The sequence below is a fragment of the Mobula hypostoma genome, unplaced genomic scaffold, assembly GCF_963921235.1.
Source record: "Mobula hypostoma unplaced genomic scaffold, sMobHyp1.1 scaffold_115, whole genome shotgun sequence".
In the NCBI taxonomy this organism is placed as follows: domain Eukaryota; kingdom Metazoa; phylum Chordata; class Chondrichthyes; order Myliobatiformes; family Myliobatidae; genus Mobula; species Mobula hypostoma.
In genome coordinates, this window is record NW_026948263.1 from 43,136 (window position 1) to 62,351 (window position 19,216).

The 19,216-nt window shown below is 43.4% G+C and overlaps 1 protein-coding gene and 1 pseudogene across 1 annotated transcript; one reads left to right on the forward strand and one right to left on the reverse strand.

Annotated features, from left to right (window-relative positions):
* Positions 1-1,278: 1,278 nt before the first annotated feature.
* LOC134342252 (probable G-protein coupled receptor 139) lies at positions 1,279-17,343 on the reverse strand. The gene is made up of 3 exons (XM_063040215.1): positions 17,277-17,343; positions 4,035-4,211; positions 1,279-2,159 (listed from the first exon to the last, which is right to left on the reverse strand). Exons 1-3 carry the CDS (start codon positions 17,314-17,316, stop codon positions 1,285-1,287), a joined length of 1,092 nt encoding a protein of 363 aa, XP_062896285.1. The 5' UTR covers positions 17,317-17,343; the 3' UTR covers positions 1,279-1,284.
* On the forward strand, positions 8,385-12,888 carry LOC134342251 (probable G-protein coupled receptor 139; annotated as a pseudogene).
* Positions 17,344-19,216: the final 1,873 nt, after the last annotated feature.

Sequence of the window (19,216 nt, forward strand, 5' to 3'; positions counted from 1 at the left end):
CCGTTCTGCTGGGCGTGTTTGTAGAAGCAGATATATTAGGGGTATTTAAAAAAAAACTCTTAGTTAGGCACATTGGTTATATAAATGGTAGGTAAAAGACGGCAACTTAATTATGAGCACAGAGTAAATCCTAAACAGATGGACATAATACATAAAAGACCATTTTGAAGACCGAAGAGGAGAAACTCCGAACATAAAGAAGAATTTTGAAGGACCTAACAACCTAAAATCAGAAATACGAACAGCCATAAATAAAACAAAACATAACAGAGTAACTGGTCCAGACAACATCGCTGTTGAAATGATACAGGCTTTAGAAGATATTGGAATAGAGAAAATAACATAAATAGCAAATGAAATCTATGATGATGGGGAGATGCCTGATGATTTAAGTAAATCAGTGTTCATCACACTTCCAAAGAATAAGTTTGTATAAACGCGGGGAAAACGACGTAATATAGCTCACGGGTAACGGAAGGCACTGTGTAGCGATCCTGCAGCTGTCTGAAACCCATACATGGTCATGAATTCTTGCCACCCTTATTATGTGTTTGTAAAGAGAATGTGATGTCCCCAACCACACCTTACACCCCACCAAGAATACATGTGGACGTCACAACACAGAGGATTAGCGAGTGACAAAGACGTCATTGATGCCTGCACATGCATAAGAGACCATGACGTACAGCACACATCTTGGATTCAGCCGATGTTTTTTTTTTAACATACAACAAATAGATAAGCAAGTCAGACACCATCTATGGAGAGGATTGTGCAGTTGTGACTCCAGACCTCATTCGGAATGGAAAAGAAGTTAACAGAGGTCAGACTAATGCAATGTGGTTGGATTCGAGACCACATATTGCAAGGTTGTATTGCAAGTATATGCATAAAAGTTCCCCCAGATTCGGCAGTTAATCTTTTACAAACTTCTACAGGACACAGTGGTTGGTACATTTTGTCTGCTTTTGCATGTTCATTGTCGTATCTCGTGTCATCGGCGTACCTATTTTATAAAATTACTTTCATATTTAAACTTCATCATTCTAAGTTCTGAGTTTCAGTTCCTCATCTACCACACAGGAGTTTAATCTAATGTTATACGTATGAACAGCCACGTGGTGCGCAAAGATAATAATCGCATTGTTGCTGCTGGTAAAGTTTCTGTGCAAAGCAGTAGGTTGTAGGGTGAAAACTGAAATCGGTGCGGCACTAAACAGAGATACAAAACAAAATTCTACATATTTATGGCAAAACACAATTAGGGATGATTGCATTTGTATTTTATTTACAGAGCTTCCCATTTAGTGTAAACAGGTACGTCGCCCCATTCTTCAGTTCCTCCCTGAGTTTCCTCTGTGACAGTCCATAGATACACGTGTTGGTGCAGGAACTGAGCAACATCAACATATACCCAGACTCTTGTAGGATAAATGTAGGTGTGTTGTAATATTTGTCAGTGAAAAACACGTTTACCGCTGCCCAGGTCATCGACTGCACAATATTGGTTATCCACAATAATACGAAATTGGCAGATAGAGCGAACAACAAAACCATTGACTTTCTCCGGTTCTTAACCTCTGGATCACTTTGGCTGTCAGTATTTCTCCGAAGTCCACGGCGAAGCATATTCACTGCTATAATATATCTGGTGGTTAAAACATTGAACAGCAGAATTAAACCAAGTGGTAATAATGGGTTCATGATGGTGTCAAATAACTCGTAACCTCTCCACAGGGATGATGTATAGTACTCGGGTTTTGGAATGCACGTCCCTGGTTGAGCTGCAAAGTAAAATGGAAATGTCTGAACACAGCTGCCTATGACCACTGCCACGATCACCACGGTCGCTGTTCTCTCCGTACAATATCGCGTCCGCAGCTTCTGAAGGCAGATCGCGACATAGCGATCGAAAGTGAAAGCGACGGTCAGCCAAACGGAACAGTCCATGGCGGCAATAGTCAGAATAGGTCCCACACCACACAGCGGGGGTTTCACCAAAAAATCAGCATACAGATAGAGAGCATTGATTTTATCCAATACAACACCAAAGACAACGACCATCAGATCTGCTGCCGCCATGGCCATGAGGTAGCGAGTGATACATTTGGACAGCCCACAATTTCGGCGAGACAGGATCACAATTGCCGCTAAATTAACTGAGAAAAGACAGAATAAAAGAGACAGTTATTTCTTAATGTGTCTCGAATAATCAGTGTGACTTTTGCTTGCATGGGAAGGCTGGCAGTCCATATCGTGCCGTTTAGATAACAGTCCGCACTATTGTTCGTTTTACCAAAATGCATTATCGTACATTTCCCAATACAGTATTCCATCTGTCACCTGTATTTCCATTGTTCCAATATGTCTAAGTCCTGCTGCAATCGCATTGCTTCCTCAGCACAACCTACCCCTCCACCTGTCTTTGTATCATCAGCAAAGTTTGCCACAAAACCTTCAGTTAAATAATGGTAATCCTTGATGGTAGGAAGAGGGAAGCCGTGGCGCAAATTTGATTCCGGGATGGCAAGTCAGCTAATAGTGATTTGTTCGGCGATCTTTGCTGGGCCAATTGTCGTGAGTCATATATGTCGAAGATTTGGATAACAAAGTGCAAGACCCGGGGAATAAACTTACAGACAACAATATATGCCTAGTGGAGAGCGAGATCAGCTATCAAAAAGTAGATGGTTATCTTCATCAGTTCAGTAAGTTGGTCAAAGAATGGAATGGTAGAGTTTAATTGGGACAATGGAGGGTTATTTTTTTGAAGGTTAAGCAAGGTAGGAGTTTCTCAGCGAACACTGGGTCTCCGTGGAGTCTAGAGAATAGTGGGATCTTGTATTTCAAGAACTTGGTTCACTAGAAGTGGAATATAAGGTAGACAGGGTGGTTCTGAAGCTCGGATCGATAGGCTTCAGTGAAGGAATTGAGTAGAAAAGTTTGGATGGAGATGCAAATGCGCACGTCTCTGTTACGCTTGTACGCACAGAACTGTGAGTGTTCTGGACGCCTTGTAGTAGGAAAGGCTCACACTGAATCAGTCCAGAAACAATTTACCAGAATGTTTCCGGGATTTTAGAAACTGATTTGCAGAGAGAGATTGATCAGATCCGGAACATATTCGCTGCAGGGAAGGTAGATGGGTGTTAATCACACAGAAGCACAGAAAACCACCAGGGACAGAGACAGTGTGAATTCCCCCTGTCTATTTTTACAGTGTTGAGGAATCCTGATCCTAACGGCGCGGGTATAAATTGAGTGGGAAAGGTACAATAGGTATCTGAGGGACAACGTTTAAACAAATAGGGCAATTAGGTGAAATATGCTGCGCGATGATGTGGCTGCGGCAGGCCAAATAATAAAAGGCAGTTGGACGGGCAAACGGTTATGAAGCGTTTGTAAGGTTGGGAGGCGAACGCTGAAACATCGCCCGGCATCTTATTTGGCATGGAATCTTTGGATCAAATATCTCTTTTCCGTGCTGCATAACTCTATCCCTCCAAAATAAATTATTATTCTTATTAATCCTGAATTCAGGGTATTTCCATAGAATACTTTTCCCTATGGGTTGTTTTTACTTTTCCCCTGTATCCCCTATGACCCTTCAGATAACAAACTCCAGTAGCTTGATAACCAAGGCAGCACATACCCTTTAGCTGAATACATAGGACAGCCACCATAACTATTCCAGGCAGAGGACATCATGAATCAAACGCAATCACTTTGCATTAGAGTCTGAACCAGACTCAGGTTTAATATCAGTGGCAAATGTGGTGAGGGTCATTACAACCGAAACATAAACGTGTAAGGTTATGATAAAGTACATTAAAGCAAACAAGAATAAAACAATAAAGGCGTCAAAGTCACGTAAATCATATTTTAAACAAATCCATGAAACGCGCTTCTATTTTCATTATTTCCTTATTATGAGCTTATATTAAAAGACGCGAATAGCAACGTCCGCTCTAAATTGCAGTGCATAATTTAAAGACTACAGTATGTCACACATCTCGGCATTTCCACGACCTTACCTGGAATTCCAACGGCTGCCAGTATTGGATAGTAAATAGAGACGATATAATAAATTGCTGAATATCCCATTTTCTGCCAGTAGCGGCGATCAGTCGTACGAAATGTGCCAACTGTCCGGAAGCGCTGGTTCCAGGAGCTCTTATACATCAGGAGGAATGTCCCTTTAGTTACATTAGCTACAGGACAGTGAACAAACAGCCAGTGTTTATTTCGGTCTATTTTTTACCCATTGTGACACTGGGTAACACACTTTTCTCTTCGCGGGGCATGACAAACAATGGATTCGATGTTCATTCAATGTATCTTAGAGGAGTCAGAGAAATAGTGTACCACAGTACAAAAAAAAACTGGACCCATCAAAATCGTGTCAAGTTCTGCCTGGACTTCCATACCGTTACATTCACATACTTACCCAAATTTGTCTTAACTGTTACATAAAACCCATGTCCACCACTTTCGCTGGCAGCTAGTTGCACACTCTTAGTCTCTCCACTCTTAGAATACAGCTCCCCATCAGTTTTCCCGTAAACATTTCACTTTTCATCCCTAATCTATGAACAATAGTTTCAGTCTCACCCAAACAGTGACGAAAGCCTGCTTTTCTATACCCCTCATAATTTGTATGCCTCTCTGTAATCTCCCCACATTCTCCTACGCTCAAAATAAGGGGAAAAGCAATGCCCTAACCTATTCAACCATTCCCTGTAAATCAGGTTTTCAAGTTTCGACCAAGACCTTGTAAACTTTCTCTGTATATGTTCACTCTTAGTGATTTATATGTGTAGGTAGTTGATTAGAACTCTACACAATACTCCAAATTGATCCTCACCAAGGTACAGAGCAATTTCAGAATTACATCCTCAACTGAACAGTCTGATTTATCAATGCCTAACTGCCCAAAACCCGCTTTACGACCCAATCTACCTACGGCGCCACCATCAATGAATAATGGATCTGTGTTCACAGTCCCTTTTGTTCCACTGCACAACTCAGTGGCGTACTATTCCATGTTTACGTCCTACATTGGTCAGTCCTCCCAGTGTGAAACATCCCACACGTCTGCACTAACAACAGAGCCAGTAGTGATCACTGCAGTACTCCACTACTTTGAGGCCTCCATTCAGAGTAGCAACCATATAACTTCACTCTCTGGCTTCTACCGTAGTCATGTTGAATCCGGTTCACTACATCCCACTGACAGAAAGGGACTGAACCGTTTGGACTAACCTCCCATGTGTGTTTTGTCAAAAGCCTTGTTAATGTCCAAGTCAACGAGATCCACTGACACGTCTTAGACCATAAGACCATAAGACAAAGGTGCAGAGGTCGGCCTTTCGGCCCATCGAGTCTCCTCCGTCATTTTATCATGAGATGATCCATTCTCCCATTTAGCCCCACTCTCCCTCCTCCTCTCCATAACCTTTGAGGCCCTGGCTACTCAGATACCTATCAATCTCTGCCTTAAATACACCCAATGATTTGGCCTCCACTGCCGCTGGTGGCAACAAATTCCACAGATTCACCACCCTCTGGCTAAAAGAAAACTTCGCATCGCTGTTCTGAATGGGCGCCCTTCAATCCTTAATAAATGCCCTCTCGTACACTCCCACACCATGGGAAACAACTTTGCCACATCCACTCTGTCCATGCCTTTCAACATTCGAAATGTTTCTATGAGGTCTTCCCTCATGCTTCTAAACTCCAAAAAGTACAGTCCAAGAGCGGACAAACGTTCCTCATATGTTAACCCTCTCATTCCCGGAATCATTCTAGTGAATCTTCTCTGAACCCGCTCCAACGTCAGTGCAACCTTTCTTAAATAAGGAGCCCAAAACTGCACACAGTACTCCAAGTGAGGTCTTACCAGTGTCTTATAGAGCATTAGCATCACATCCTTGATTCTATACTCTATTCCTCTAGAAATGAATGCCAATATTTTATTCGCCTTCTTCACCACCGACTCAACCTGGAGGTTAACCTTAAGTGTATCCTGCACGTGGACTCCCAAGTCCCGTTGCATCTCAGAATTTTGAATTCTCTCCCCATTTAAATAATAGTTTGCCCGTTTATTTCTTCTAGCAGAGTGTATAACCATACACTTTCCAACATTGTACTTCATTTGCCACTTATTTTCTTATTCTCCCAATCTATCCAAGTCTCTCTGCAGACTCTCTGTTTTCTCAGCACTACCGGCCCCTCCACCAGACTTTGTATCATCAGCAAACTTAGCCACAAAGCCATCGATTCCATAATCCAAATCGTTGATGTACAATGTAAAAAGAAGCGGTCCCAACACTGATCCCTGTGGAACACCACTGGTAACCGGCAGCCAACTAGAATGGGATCCCTTTATTCCCACTGTCTGTTTCCTGCCAATCAGCCAACGCTCTATCCACGTATGTAACTTTCCCATAATTCCATGGGCTCTTATCTTGTTAAGCAGCCTCATGTGTGGCACCTTGTCAAAGGCCTTCCGAAAATCCAAATATACAACATCCACTGCATCTCCCTTGTCTAGCCTACTGGTAATTTTGTCAGGTAGGATTTTTTTCTTTAAGGAAACCATGCTGAGTTCTGCCTATCTTGCCATATGCCTCCAGGTCCTCCGTAACCTCATCCTTGACAATTGAATCCAACAACTTCTCAACCACCGATGTCAAGCTAATAGGACTATAATTTCCTTTTTGCTTCCTTGCCCCCTTCTTAAATAGTGGAGTGACATTTGCAATTTTCCAGTCCTCCGGAACCATGCCAGAATCTATTGACTTTTGAAAGATCATTGCTAATGCCTCCGCAATCTCTACAGCTACTTCCTTCAGAACACGAGGTTGCATTCCATCTGGTCCGAGAGATTTATCTACCTTTAGACTATTCAGCTTCCTGAGTACTTTCTCTGTCGTAATTGTGACTGCGCACACTATTCATTCCTTGGGCCCTTAAGTGTCCGGTATACTGCTGATGTCTTCCTCAGTGAAGACTGAGGCAAAATACGCGTTCAAATCCTCCGCCATCTCCTTATCCCCCATTACAATTTCTCCAGCATCATTTTCTATCTGTCCTGTATCTGCTCTCACCTGTCTTTTACTCTTTATATATTTGAAGACACTTTTAGTATCCTCTTTGATATTATTTGCTAGCTTCCTTTCATAGTTCATCTTTTCTATCTTAATGACCTTTTTAGTTTCTTTTTGTAAGCTTTTTAAAACTTCCCAATCCTCTGTCCTCCCACTAATTTTTGCTTCCTTGTATGGCCCCTCCTTTGCTTTAATTTTGTCTTTGATTTCCCTTGTCAGCCACGGTTGCATCCTTATTCCATTCGAAAATGTCTTCTTTTTTGGAATATATCTTTATCAATTTTCTGGCTAACTCCTAGAAAAAGAGTTTGTGAGATTGGTTAGACACTCCGTAACACCCACAACAATAATTCCTTGTCTATCGAAATTCCGAACATTTATATGCTGTCCCTTCGAGTACCTTGAAATAATTAACCCACTGCAGGCGTCAGACTCACTGGTCTATAATTTCCCGACATAATCCAAGCCCTTTCCGAGCAGAAACAATGACAATACCTGTTCTCCAGTCACCTGGCCTCTTAACCGTGATTAAGGATATTTTAAACATTTCAGCGGATACCCCAAAAATTAATTCACTTTCCTCTCGCAAGATTCGCGTGGACAACTTTTCAAGGAACTGGAAATTAGCCACCATAATTTGACTGATTACAGATTTATCGGTCTATCTGTCTATATATATGCCTATTTCTCTTTCTATTTATCTGTCAATCTATCTATCTATCTATCTATCTATCTATCTATCTATCTATCTATCTATCTATCTATCTATCTATCTATCTATCTATCTATCTATCCATCCATCCATCCATCTATCTATCTATCTATCTATCTATCTATCTATCTATCTATCTATCTATCTATCTATCTATCTATCTATCTATCTGACTATCTATCTATCTGACTGTCTATCTATCTGACTACCTAATTCCCCTTCAGGATTTCTGCTAGAGCAACATTATGACAGGTTTTAAAACTGCTGATTTCCCTCTTGTGTTCTCTTGAATGTTGTATACTCCTCCCGTTTGTTATACAGCCCCGTCTGCCTAACCAAAGTAAATATACCCCTTGAAACGGAAAGTACCGTAAGAATGGTGGCCTTTTGAGGTTCTGGTGACGTCATCGTCGAGAATAGCAATTAAATCAACAGCTCCTTTGGAAAAATGCATATTTTGCCCTGTTAATGCATCAAATATAAGGTCTTTCGAAAAGATCTTTCACAACGGAAAAAATATCGTGATTTATAATGTTCCCGAAGGAGCGGAGGAGTTGTTGATGATGGAGTTTGTAGAAAAGTTGCCGCGGAAAGCGCTGGAGATTTCCTCGACTATGGAGACTGAGATTGAGAGGGCGCATCGTGCGCTCGTCCCGAGGCTTCCCCAGGACGGAGAAAGTAAGTCGCGGTCCATGCTACTTAGATTCCTTCGATTCAAGAGAAAGGCGGAGATTCTGCGAAGGGCCTGGGGTAGGTAGAGGGCGTTTTGGAAAGAGAATTTAATACATTTCGATCAAGATTAGTCCCCTTAACCAGCTGATTTATTTTGAGTCCATAAAAGTGCATTACCCGCAATCCAATGTGCTTATCGGATTTTTTTTTTACATTCCACCTGCACCACATTCATCAGTTCCCAATTTCCATCTGTTTATCCATTTCCGAACCCACGCGGACTCTGGCAATGCTGTTGTTGCTGTCCATCCAGTCCTGTGGGTAGGGATGTTGTGTCTAGGTCTGTGTGTTTCCCTGCAGGATCCTGTGTACAGAATACAATGGAAAGATTGACTGTTTGTGGTTCAGTGTAACAGTTCTATTGGAAATCTGTGTCTGCATCTCGGGCTTAGTGTGGGACTGAATATCTCTGCTGTCTGAGAAGGTGGAACTAAAGAGCGGCTGGTCTCTTGGTGCTCTGTAACGCACCTTGTGTGTTCTGTACCTTGTCCCTGGACAGGAGTGAATAACGGATTTGAATGAAGCCTTTCCCTGTGGGTAGGAGAGGAAACAGGGTCAGTGAAGGACAGGGAAACGTTAGACGGCTGTGTGAAACGGCCGGTGCAGCCACTGTTAGTATCTCTCTCTCTCTCTCTCTCTCTCTCTCTCTCTCTCTCTCTCAAACACATAACACAGCACGCACACACACACACACACACACAAACAGATCTAACGTTGTCATTCACTTCCAGCCATCCTATATGTATTTATATCCAGGTTAGAGTAGATTGTTTTATCACTTAACCTGTCTGTCCATTCCATTGAAGTCTAAAACATTTCATCTCAATTTTCGTTTGAACTCTGGCAGATTTGAGACGTTCATCAAATTCTATGACATCAGCAACATCAGAAACTGCTGGAGGAACTCAGAAGAGATTTTCAGCACAGTTTCTGTGTTGACTTGCAATTCCAGCATCTGCACATTTTTAGTGTCTGTACACCAGCAACGGGTTTTATATCGTGACGAACACGTCCTTGTTCTGTCCATTGTATTTCTGTCCGTAGCTGTGTTTCCGTGTTGTGTCTGTGTGTCTCCGAGTGAGTCTGTGTCTGTCGGCGGACAGGGCAGATGTTTGCTGTCGGTCGGACTGCGTTGGCGATCTCCTTTTACAGATGTATAATTAGCCAACAGAAACCTGAAATCTGTAAATGCGGCTGGTGCGTGACAAAGCTCATTGGAACTGTATGTCTGGGTCTTGGGCTCAGTACGGGACTGAACGTCTTTGCTGTCTGAGTCTGCGGAAATGGTGACCTGTCAGTATCGCTGTGCTCTGTATCACACCTTGTGTGTGACAGAAGCGGCTACTCTGTCCCTTGGGCCTCACGGGAGGGAATATCGGAGTTGAAGGAAATCTTTGTCTGTGTGTAGGAGGAGGAAACTGGGTTAGTGGGGGAGAGGTAAATGTCAGACGGTTGTGCGAAACCAGTGCCAGTGCCAATCTATCTGTCTGTCTCTCTGTCCCTCTCTGTCACACACACACACACACACACACACACACACACACACGGACACACACACACACACACACACACACACACACACGGACACGGACACACACACACACGGACACACACACACACACACACACACACACACGGACCTAAAATTGTATCTGATGCTTGTCATTCACTATCAGCCATGCTGCATCTGTTCATCTCCCAACTGAGCGGACTATTTGTCTTATTTAAGCTGTCAGTCCATTCTTTTGCAGATGAAACATTTTTGGTTCAATTTTCATTTGGCTTCTGTCTGATTTCAGACGCCCATAGTAGTCTATTACATCAGTAGTATCACAAAAGGCCGGAGGAGTTCAGTAATGTGACAGTCTTTGTGCCTGTGTGTTTGTCTCTGTGTGTGTGTGTGTGTGTGTGTGTGTGTGTGTCTGTGTCTGTGTGTGTGTGTGTGTGTCTGTGTGTTTGTCTGTCTGTGTGTGTGTGTGTGTGTGTGTGTGTGTGTGTGTGTGTGTGTGTGTGTGTGTGTGTGTGTGTGTGTGTGTGTGTGTGTGTGTGTGTGTGTGTGTGTGTGTGTGTGTGTGTGTGTGTGTGTTTCTGTGCCTGTGTATGTGCGTGTATGTGACTGTTTGTGTGTGTGGAGGGGGGATGTTGGAGCAGTAGGAAATTGAAGTTCTAAATGGGAAACCGCAGAGCAGCAGTTTGGGTTCGATGGTTCGCCAAATATAAACGTGAAATCTGTAACTGCAGCTACTCCGTGACAAAGCTCAGTCTTTGACATTAGAATTTAGACATGATTCCACCAGCCGAGTCATTGCTGAGGTAATGCTCAGGAATTTTGAAATGTTTGTCTTGAATCGGCCGAATATTTACATCACAGACAATGGTGTTGAATTAAAGTGTTTGTTCAAGTAACTGTAACTAAGAAAGTTAGTCAGGGGTATATCCGTATCTCTGGAGACCGATCCAATGTATAAATCAGGGCCGTTTAGAATACATCAGCTCAGTGTTTCTGCCAGAGCTGTGAATTCGGGAGTAACATACGTCGCAGGTTCTCACTGAAATGTTGAATACTGTCATCTTCCGAATAGAAAAAGTTTACTATCCTTTAATTTCAGTCTTTGGAATTCCCGGTAAGCCACAGAGGCAGCTTCCGTTGGTCAGAACTGAACTTCAATTCCAATGTTGTTATTATTTCTGTCGCTCTCAGGGGCACTTCGAGAACAATTCTGAGAAGACTTTAACTGTTTTTTCACATATTCTGTTTTGCCTGGATGGGTGTTTCCGCGCATTCCATGTTTCTGTTCCGTCCTTCGGTGTCCTATCGCTGACAGGGAGAACCATGGAAGTTTATGATTGTCTAATGGAACAATCCCTCCATCACCGTCCGGATTTATTCATTGCAACTAGATGAGACGGCGAAGGCGTCGGTAGAAAATATTTAATTCACTATTGATTCCGAGGAGGGTATACACAGTTATAGATTTTCGCTCTCACTTTTTATTCCGGTAGTCAGTAAGAAATCGGGATACAGATCATATTGACGTTAGTTTACCGACCAAACTCGTTTTCTACGCCGCGTGTGCACGCCAGCTAAATGCAACAGAAAAGTGGAAATAGTACAGGATCCCTCAAACCGTTGCATTGACTTTTGCTCAGGAATTTCTCAATTTGCCGTTCCCTCTCTCTCTTCCAGCGAACTTGGTGGCGGTTATGATCCTGTCCCGGGGAAAATGTGGTCTCTCCAAATGTGTCACTCGCTACCTGGTGGGAATGGCAGCGGCCGATCTCCTGGTCGTTATCTCGGATCCACTGCTGAGGTGGACTGCAGAGATTTATTTTCCCCGATCATTCTTGTTCATCACTCCCGTGTGCAGACTCCGTCAGTGGCTGATTTTTGCGAGCACTGCGACCTCCATCTGGCTGACTGTGCTTTCACCGTCGATCGATTTGTAGCGATTTGCTGTCAGAAGATGAAAACAAAATATTGTACCGAGAGAACGGCGGCTGTGATTATGGGGACAGTGAGTGCGCTGGCCTGTTTGGAGACTGTCCCCTGGTACTTTGCATATGAGCATAGAGAAATAATTGATGGTGTTCCCTGGTTTTGTGTTCTCTCATCCAGCTACAAAATCTCTCTATCATGGGCGGCATTTGAGATGTTCCACCGTATTTTAACCCCCTGTGTCGCTTTCTTTCTGATTTTGCTGTTCAATATTCAGACTGTCAGGAGTATTCTGGCAGCCAGTCGAGCCCGCACGAGGCTCCGGGGACAAAAGAGTGGAGAGAATGACAAGGACCGGGAGATGGAGAGCAGACATAAATCCATCGTTTTGCTCTTCAGCATAACCGCTAGTTTCATATTGTTGTGGGTAACACAGGTGGTATTTTATATCTACCAACGGATTTCAAAGAGTTTTATTTATTCTGCCACTGACCCCCGTTACATCACAGTAAAGACAGCGGGAATGCTGCAAGTTCTGAGTTCCTGCACCAACACGTGTATTTACGCCCTGACTCAGAGCAAATTCCGAGAGGAACTCAAGAATGCGTTGAAATATCCATTGAATCGGATTTTGAAATTCATGAAACGTTAGAAATAAATGCTGCAAAGAATTGCAGTTCAGCTGATATCTCATGTTCCCTATTTTGTACCCTCGGTGGTGGGTAAATGGAAAAAATGTGATGAACAGAGTTACCAAACTAATAATAGACAATATACTGATGCTAGAAATACAAAACAACACACACACAATCAGCGCCCTGATGAAGACTGGCGGCCCGAAACTTCCAGTGTTTACTCTCATCCGCTTCTGCTGCCTGGTCTGCTGAGTTGCTCCAGCATCATGTCTGTGTTGCCTTAGCGTTACAAAACTGCTTTTTTACAGCTGACACCGCAGTATCACTCACATCAGCTCCCATAAAAATCCCATTTACACCTCACCTCCCCCTCGATTAAATTGAAGATTAAGGCGAACCTGCCACCCCAGCTTCCCGGTTCTGACAAAACTGCCTGATATTGGAGAATATTTTCGTCTGCAGCAAACACCCCTGCTTCCGTTATAATCCGTCATGTCCTTTACCCCCTTTTGCTCCTATTTCTTTACATATAGTTTGACCTTCTCTCTGACACCTTGAACTAAGTTCTAGGAACCAAATTTAAATTGTTTTACAAATGGAGACAGAATACCACTGTCTTTATTTGCGAGAGAGTGTGTGTGTGTGAGAGAGAGAGAGAGATAGATAGATAGAGAGAGAGAGAGAGAGAGAGAGAGAGAGAGAGAGAGAGAGCGCTTCAGCATGGACTCGAGTCTGGACAAGCCGGTAATGGATGAAATGGGCAAACTGACAGATTTCAAACAGACAGAGAGCCACGTGGAAAACAGCGGAACAACGGTTCAGTTAATTTTATTATCACACAAGTGGGAATTTTGGGTTTCTCCTCAAACAAACACGAACGACATTATTAATTATGTAGAAATATGACGAGAAAAGTAGCAGTTTTGTAGTGAGAAACTAGCCACTCAAGATGAAGCTAGTTTGAGGAATGTTCTCCAGGCTCTTCAGTCAGGGGACTTTTCTTCACCATTTGGTCACTGGAGCTCACTCAAGTTCATCCAGACCGGACAATATCAAAACATGAACACTACATATAAGCTTGATCAGGAAAGGTAATAGATAAGAGCCCGTTAACCCCGTCAACAGTGAAATAAACAGTGACTCTTGCATGAATTGAGGCTGGACTATTGGAGATGATTCATCGAGACGGGATTGATGAGTAGTTGCAGATGCATACAGTAAATAGAGTAAGAGGTGTCAATGGCAGCGACAAATTAAATTCATGAGGGGAGAACACTGAATCGAGTAGGCGTTCGACAGGAGTTCAATAACAGTAGATCAAACCGTATGCTTGTGGCAACTTGGCTGACTGTAAATGAAATGGCGTGAGACTTTTGACAAGGGTTCCTATAATACACTCATTCAGAAAATCAGGAGGAACGGGATCGATGGACATTTAGTTTTCTGAATATGGAATTATCTTGCCCAGTGAGTGTGTAACTGTCAGTTAGTGGAGCACTTCCAATATATCTGTTCTGTTACCCTGCTGTTCTTTTTTTTCTGTTTCTTTGTAAATGACTTGCAACGGGAAGTGGAAAGGTGGGCTGGTTTGTTGTTGGTTTGGCCGCCACGGAGTTTAGTGGCTAGAGTGGCGCTATTCCGCCTCAAGGCAATAGAAGTCGCAGTTTAATGCTGGCTTCTTCTGTAAGGTGTTTGTTCATTCTCTCCTTCATATGTGCGAGGTTTTCTCCCAAGCGCAAAATCACTAGAGTTATAGGTCATCATACATTGTCCTGCTATTAGACTCGGGTTAAATTGAGTGTTCTGGGCTCTGCGGCTCATTGTTCCTCGCTTCATCTCTAAAGAAATAAATGACACAGGGGCTGGTGTCGTTGAAGATGGCCCAGAATGTGTTCATAGGTTGCAATGGAACATCGGCACGGTGCAGGACTGCGCTGAGAAGTGGCAGATGGAGTTTCACCGGGAAATGTGTGAGCTGATACAGAATGAGAAATCAATCTAGATTACAGAGTACCAATGGCAGAATTTATCGCCGTGTGTTGGAACAGTGGGGTAATGCTATGTAGGTCCATATACACACATCCCCACCCATAATTTCCAAGCAAGTCATTTGGGTGCTTACGAAGGCCAATGGCTTACGAAATAGTCACGCTGGGTGGGAATCTCAGGATTACTTCCGGTTTCACATACTTGCTATTTTAGAAATTGTAAGTTAGTACAGTTAATCGTGAGGCTAATGATCTGGTGCAGGAGGGAGGGCATCAACGTATACGGATCATCGGGCTCTCTTCCAGGACATCTGGGACTGGCATAAAGAGGATGGGCGACACGCGTACTGGAGCGGAACTAATATTCTCAGAGGGACGTTTGCACGAGTTACCCGGGCAGAGCTTTAACATGGGGCAAACGAAGTACGGAGTTGGAATCAGAGCTTCAGGGTCAGCAAGTAGGATGCGGAACGGTCACAGGATATCCACATGGGGCCACGCTAATGAGCACTGTGGCATCGAGAGGCTAAAGTGAATTTATTTCAGTGCAGGCTTTCTTAAGGTCCGGATTAGTTCGTGACACAGTGATTCAGCCATTACAGAGATCTGGTTGAGAGACGGGCGGGACTGGTAGCTAAACATTACAGATTTCAGATGATACAGACATTTCAGCTGGGTGTAAAGGAAGTTGTGTAATTACACTGCTGATCAGGCAGAAACCCAGGGCCAATGTCATCTCACAGGCTCATCTTGTAAGGCTATGTAGGAAGAGCTCGAAAATAAGAAAGATGCAATCACTCTGTTGGTATCATACCGGCAGGCCTCGCAATTGCCACTAAGGGAGAAGAACATTTATGTTGGCAGGTTATGGACTGAGTTGAAAACAATGGAGTAGCTGCAATTGCTGCTAAATATTTGCAGAATAGCGGGGATTCTCTTACAGTATCAGGCTCCGATGGGGCATTATTTGTTAGAACTGTTGAGAGAAGTTTTCTGAAACTGTATGTAGACAGTTCACCAGGGAGGGCGCATATTTAACTTCTAATTTGGAGTTTCAGTAGAAAAGTTTTAAGGATTATAATTATGGACGTTTTCAAACGGTCACTGATAGGGATAAGACTGGACCTCTAGGCAGTGTCAATTTGGCGAATGCTAATTCAGCAGGATTGGGCAGGAATCGTAGAAAATATAGCGAGAAGGGATGTTGCGTGATACGTCCATATCTGTCACGTGAGAGTCACGTACAGTGCAGCTGGTCGGAAGACAGGAGTTCCCTGACCTGGTAAGGAACGTGGTACAGGATGGGGACAATCAGGAACTAAGGATGATGAGAGATATGGTCTATAGTTAAAGAAAAAAAGTAAAATGAGTTGGATGTCAGATTTAGGAAGCCACAATTGAACTGAGTGTTGGACGAACATAAAAGAAGTCAGAAAGAAACATAATGTGAATCAGGAGAGTGAACTACGTCCAGGAAATGTCCTCAGCTCCAAAATGGAGGAACACAGACCCTAACAACCCCAACACTGCCCCGTGTTCCCACAGATTTCCAGCACCAGCCCAATTTCCATACACATAAAAACATGGCAAACCTTACATTACACTGAGAAATGGTAAACCTTACATTACACTGAGAAAATACAGCCGAACAACAGCCACCTGCAACATTGGAAGATCACAGACCTGCACAAACCAGCTCTGGACTGCGTTGTCACTGCGTTGTATATTTCCAGCACCGCACAGGGAAGGAGGTGGGCAAATAGAAACCACACACGGTCCTGCAGGGTCACAAGTTGCTACAAATCAGTATGGTGAGGGATGGGAGAGGGTATCCACTAGTGAACAGCTGTGATTAGTTACATTCATACCTGACCTGTGGGGTTATTCAGAAACAAGTGTTTCAGAATGAAAACTGTTCTGTCTGGGGGGAAAAGACAAGGATACAAGTTATGAGAACAGAGGATGATCAGAGATGTTGTAAATACCTTCGAAAAGGAAAAGGAGCCATAATGATGGTTGTTGTTGTTGAGTGTCATCCAGTCGTCCCTGACACACGGCGATCCAAAGGATACTTCGCGAGGCGACTTGTGTGCCAGTAGAACTCTCATTCGATAGAATTAAATATTCTCCTTTCAGCCTGATAGAGCTAAAAAGCACAGCTGCTTCCAAGGTCACTACAGTCAACAAAAATATCTTAGTACGCTTAGTCGAACTATCGCTGTTCAAACCGGGCGGAAACAATGCCAATGATGGACGGACTCCTCGCCGGGTTCCACGCAGGAAACGTGGCTTCAGGGCAGGGATACAAGTGCGCTGAAGGAAACGGGCTTTTAAACTCCCTGCACTGACTGTCTCGCTGGCAAACGTGCAGTCTCTGGTAAATAAAATTTATGATCTCAGAGCTAAGGTGTCTAAATAGACGGAAATTAGGACCGCGTGTGCTCTTTTACACTGAATCCTGGGTAAACTCTTCCGGATACAGCGATTCATGTCGACGGGTTTACTATACCCCGTCAGGATAGATCTACAGAGTCTCGCAAAAGCAGAGGTGATGGAGTTTGCCTCATGATTAACTCTTCTTGGTGCACAAATATATCAGGTTTTCCGAATTCTGCTCACCAGACCTGGAACAGCTAGCAGTCAAGTGCCGTCCATTTTACCTACCACGGGAGATTTCTGGGGTAATTTTGGTGGCGGTATTCATTCCAGCTCACGTCTATGTCAATCAGGCTTTAGATGATCGGAGCGGTGGTATCAACGTGCACGAAACAGCACACTCGAACGCTTTCACCATCGTTTTGGGGGATTTTAACCAGGCCAGTCTGAAAAAAAAATCACTAAGCAATTTCCATAACAGATCACTTGTAATACTAGAGGAAACAACACAATGGATCACTGTTTCACCACAATGAAGAATGTCCACCGACCTATTCCACGCCCTCACTTCCGGACGTCCGATCACCTGGCTGTACTTCTACTACCTGAGCATAGGCAGAGACTGAAGACTGCAACATCAGTAGTGAGGAACAAGAAGGTTTGGACTAGGGAAGTATAGGAGCGCCTACAGGATTCAGCTGAACGAGGAGATGGGGATTCACTTACTCAGAGATGAAGATTATTCCTCGGGGATGTAGATTCTTACTCAGGGATCGTGATGTGTTTAGGGATGATTTTCCTCAGATACACTACAAGAGAACACAATGAGCTTTGTTTTCTTTTTGTTAGTGGAGGGTAAGGGAAACGCAGTGGGTGTGCACACAGCTATTTACTAGACATTTATTACGAGGCCGCTTTCGAAAATGTCCTGTTCATTCTCGAAGAATTATCGAGGAATGGAACGGGGATGACTCTGAAAATCATATCCCAGTGAGTCACACTTCAGCGGTCGGTGAACTGTTGGAGAAAATCATAGATGCAGGATGTATGGGAATTTGAAGAAGCAGATCCTGATTGGGAATTTTCGGTATGACTTGGTAAGGGACAGGTGAAGCCTCAGCAGTTTGGTTGAATTCTGTGACGATGTAAGCACAGTGATAAAGGTAGAGAAGGTGATATGGTATAAACAGACTTTAGCGAGGAATTTGATACGATTCCCCACGGTAGGCTTTTTTCAATAGGCATGGTATCTGCGGATATCTGTTCTGGGATCTCTATTTTTGGCGATTTTCATAAGTGATTTGGATGAGGAAATGGAAGTGTGGTTTATTGTGATTGCAATGATATTGAGTTTGATGTAGATCTGGACAGTGCTGACGGCTGTCGTGTGTAACAACAGGATATTGACAGGATGCAGAGCCGAGCTGAGCAGTGGCAGATGGAGTTCAACTTTAAAATATATGAAATTATTCACTTGTGAAAGACGAATATGCAGGCCGAATACGGAGATATTACCAGTATTGTTGATTGGGAACAGCTACTGTATTTCTTGGTAAATCAACACACTGTCTGTGGGAGCTTCAAAGACCATCTGACCAGGGTAGTGGACTGGTATGTTCTAGTCAGAAGGAAGGACCAAGATGGCAAGGTAAGAGAACTGTGGATGTCGAGAGAAGGCATGAATGTCGTAAAGAAGGAAAAGGATAAGTATGTGAAGCTCAGAAACCTCAACTCAAACAGAGCACTGGCGGAATATATATATATTTAAAAAGCAGCATGAAAGGACTCAAAAAAGGAATGAGGCAAGCCAGAAGGGGCAGGGAAAAGTCCTTGGGAAGTAGGATAAAAAACCCCAATACATACATCAGGAGCAGGAGGATAACTGGGAAAGGGTGGGACCACACAAGGATGAAGAGAGCCACACGTGTTTGTATGTGAAGGATGTGAGTGAGGTCTTTAATGAGTACCATACATCTGTATGTACTAAGACGGATGTCGAGAATGGGGAGAATAATGTTGAGAGTATTAATATGCTGGATATTTGTAAATAAAAGTAGTATTGCATCCCTTACATAACATTGAATTGAAAATGTACCAGGTTATTAAGAAAGGCAAGTTAAGAGATTGCTAGGGCCTTGCCCCATAACTTTGTGTCTTCCCCAGCCATAGGCAAGGTCCCAGAAGACTGTGAGAACCGAACGTTGATCCATTTTTCAGAAAGGGATCCA

Bases quoted from the DNA above. Each gene is read 5' to 3' on its own strand.
- LOC134342252 (XM_063040215.1), bottom strand. From the start codon at position 17,316: ATGAATACCGCCACCAAAATTACCCCAGAAATCTCCCGTG. The intron at 4,212-17,276 runs GTAGGTAAAATG...ACTGTCCTGTAG, and splicing joins TACCCCAGAAATCTCCCGTG to CTAATGTAACTAAAGGGACA. The intron at 2,160-4,034 runs GTAAGGTCGTGG...GTCTTTTCTCAG, and splicing joins GGCAGCCGTTGGAATTCCAG to TTAATTTAGCGGCAATTGTG.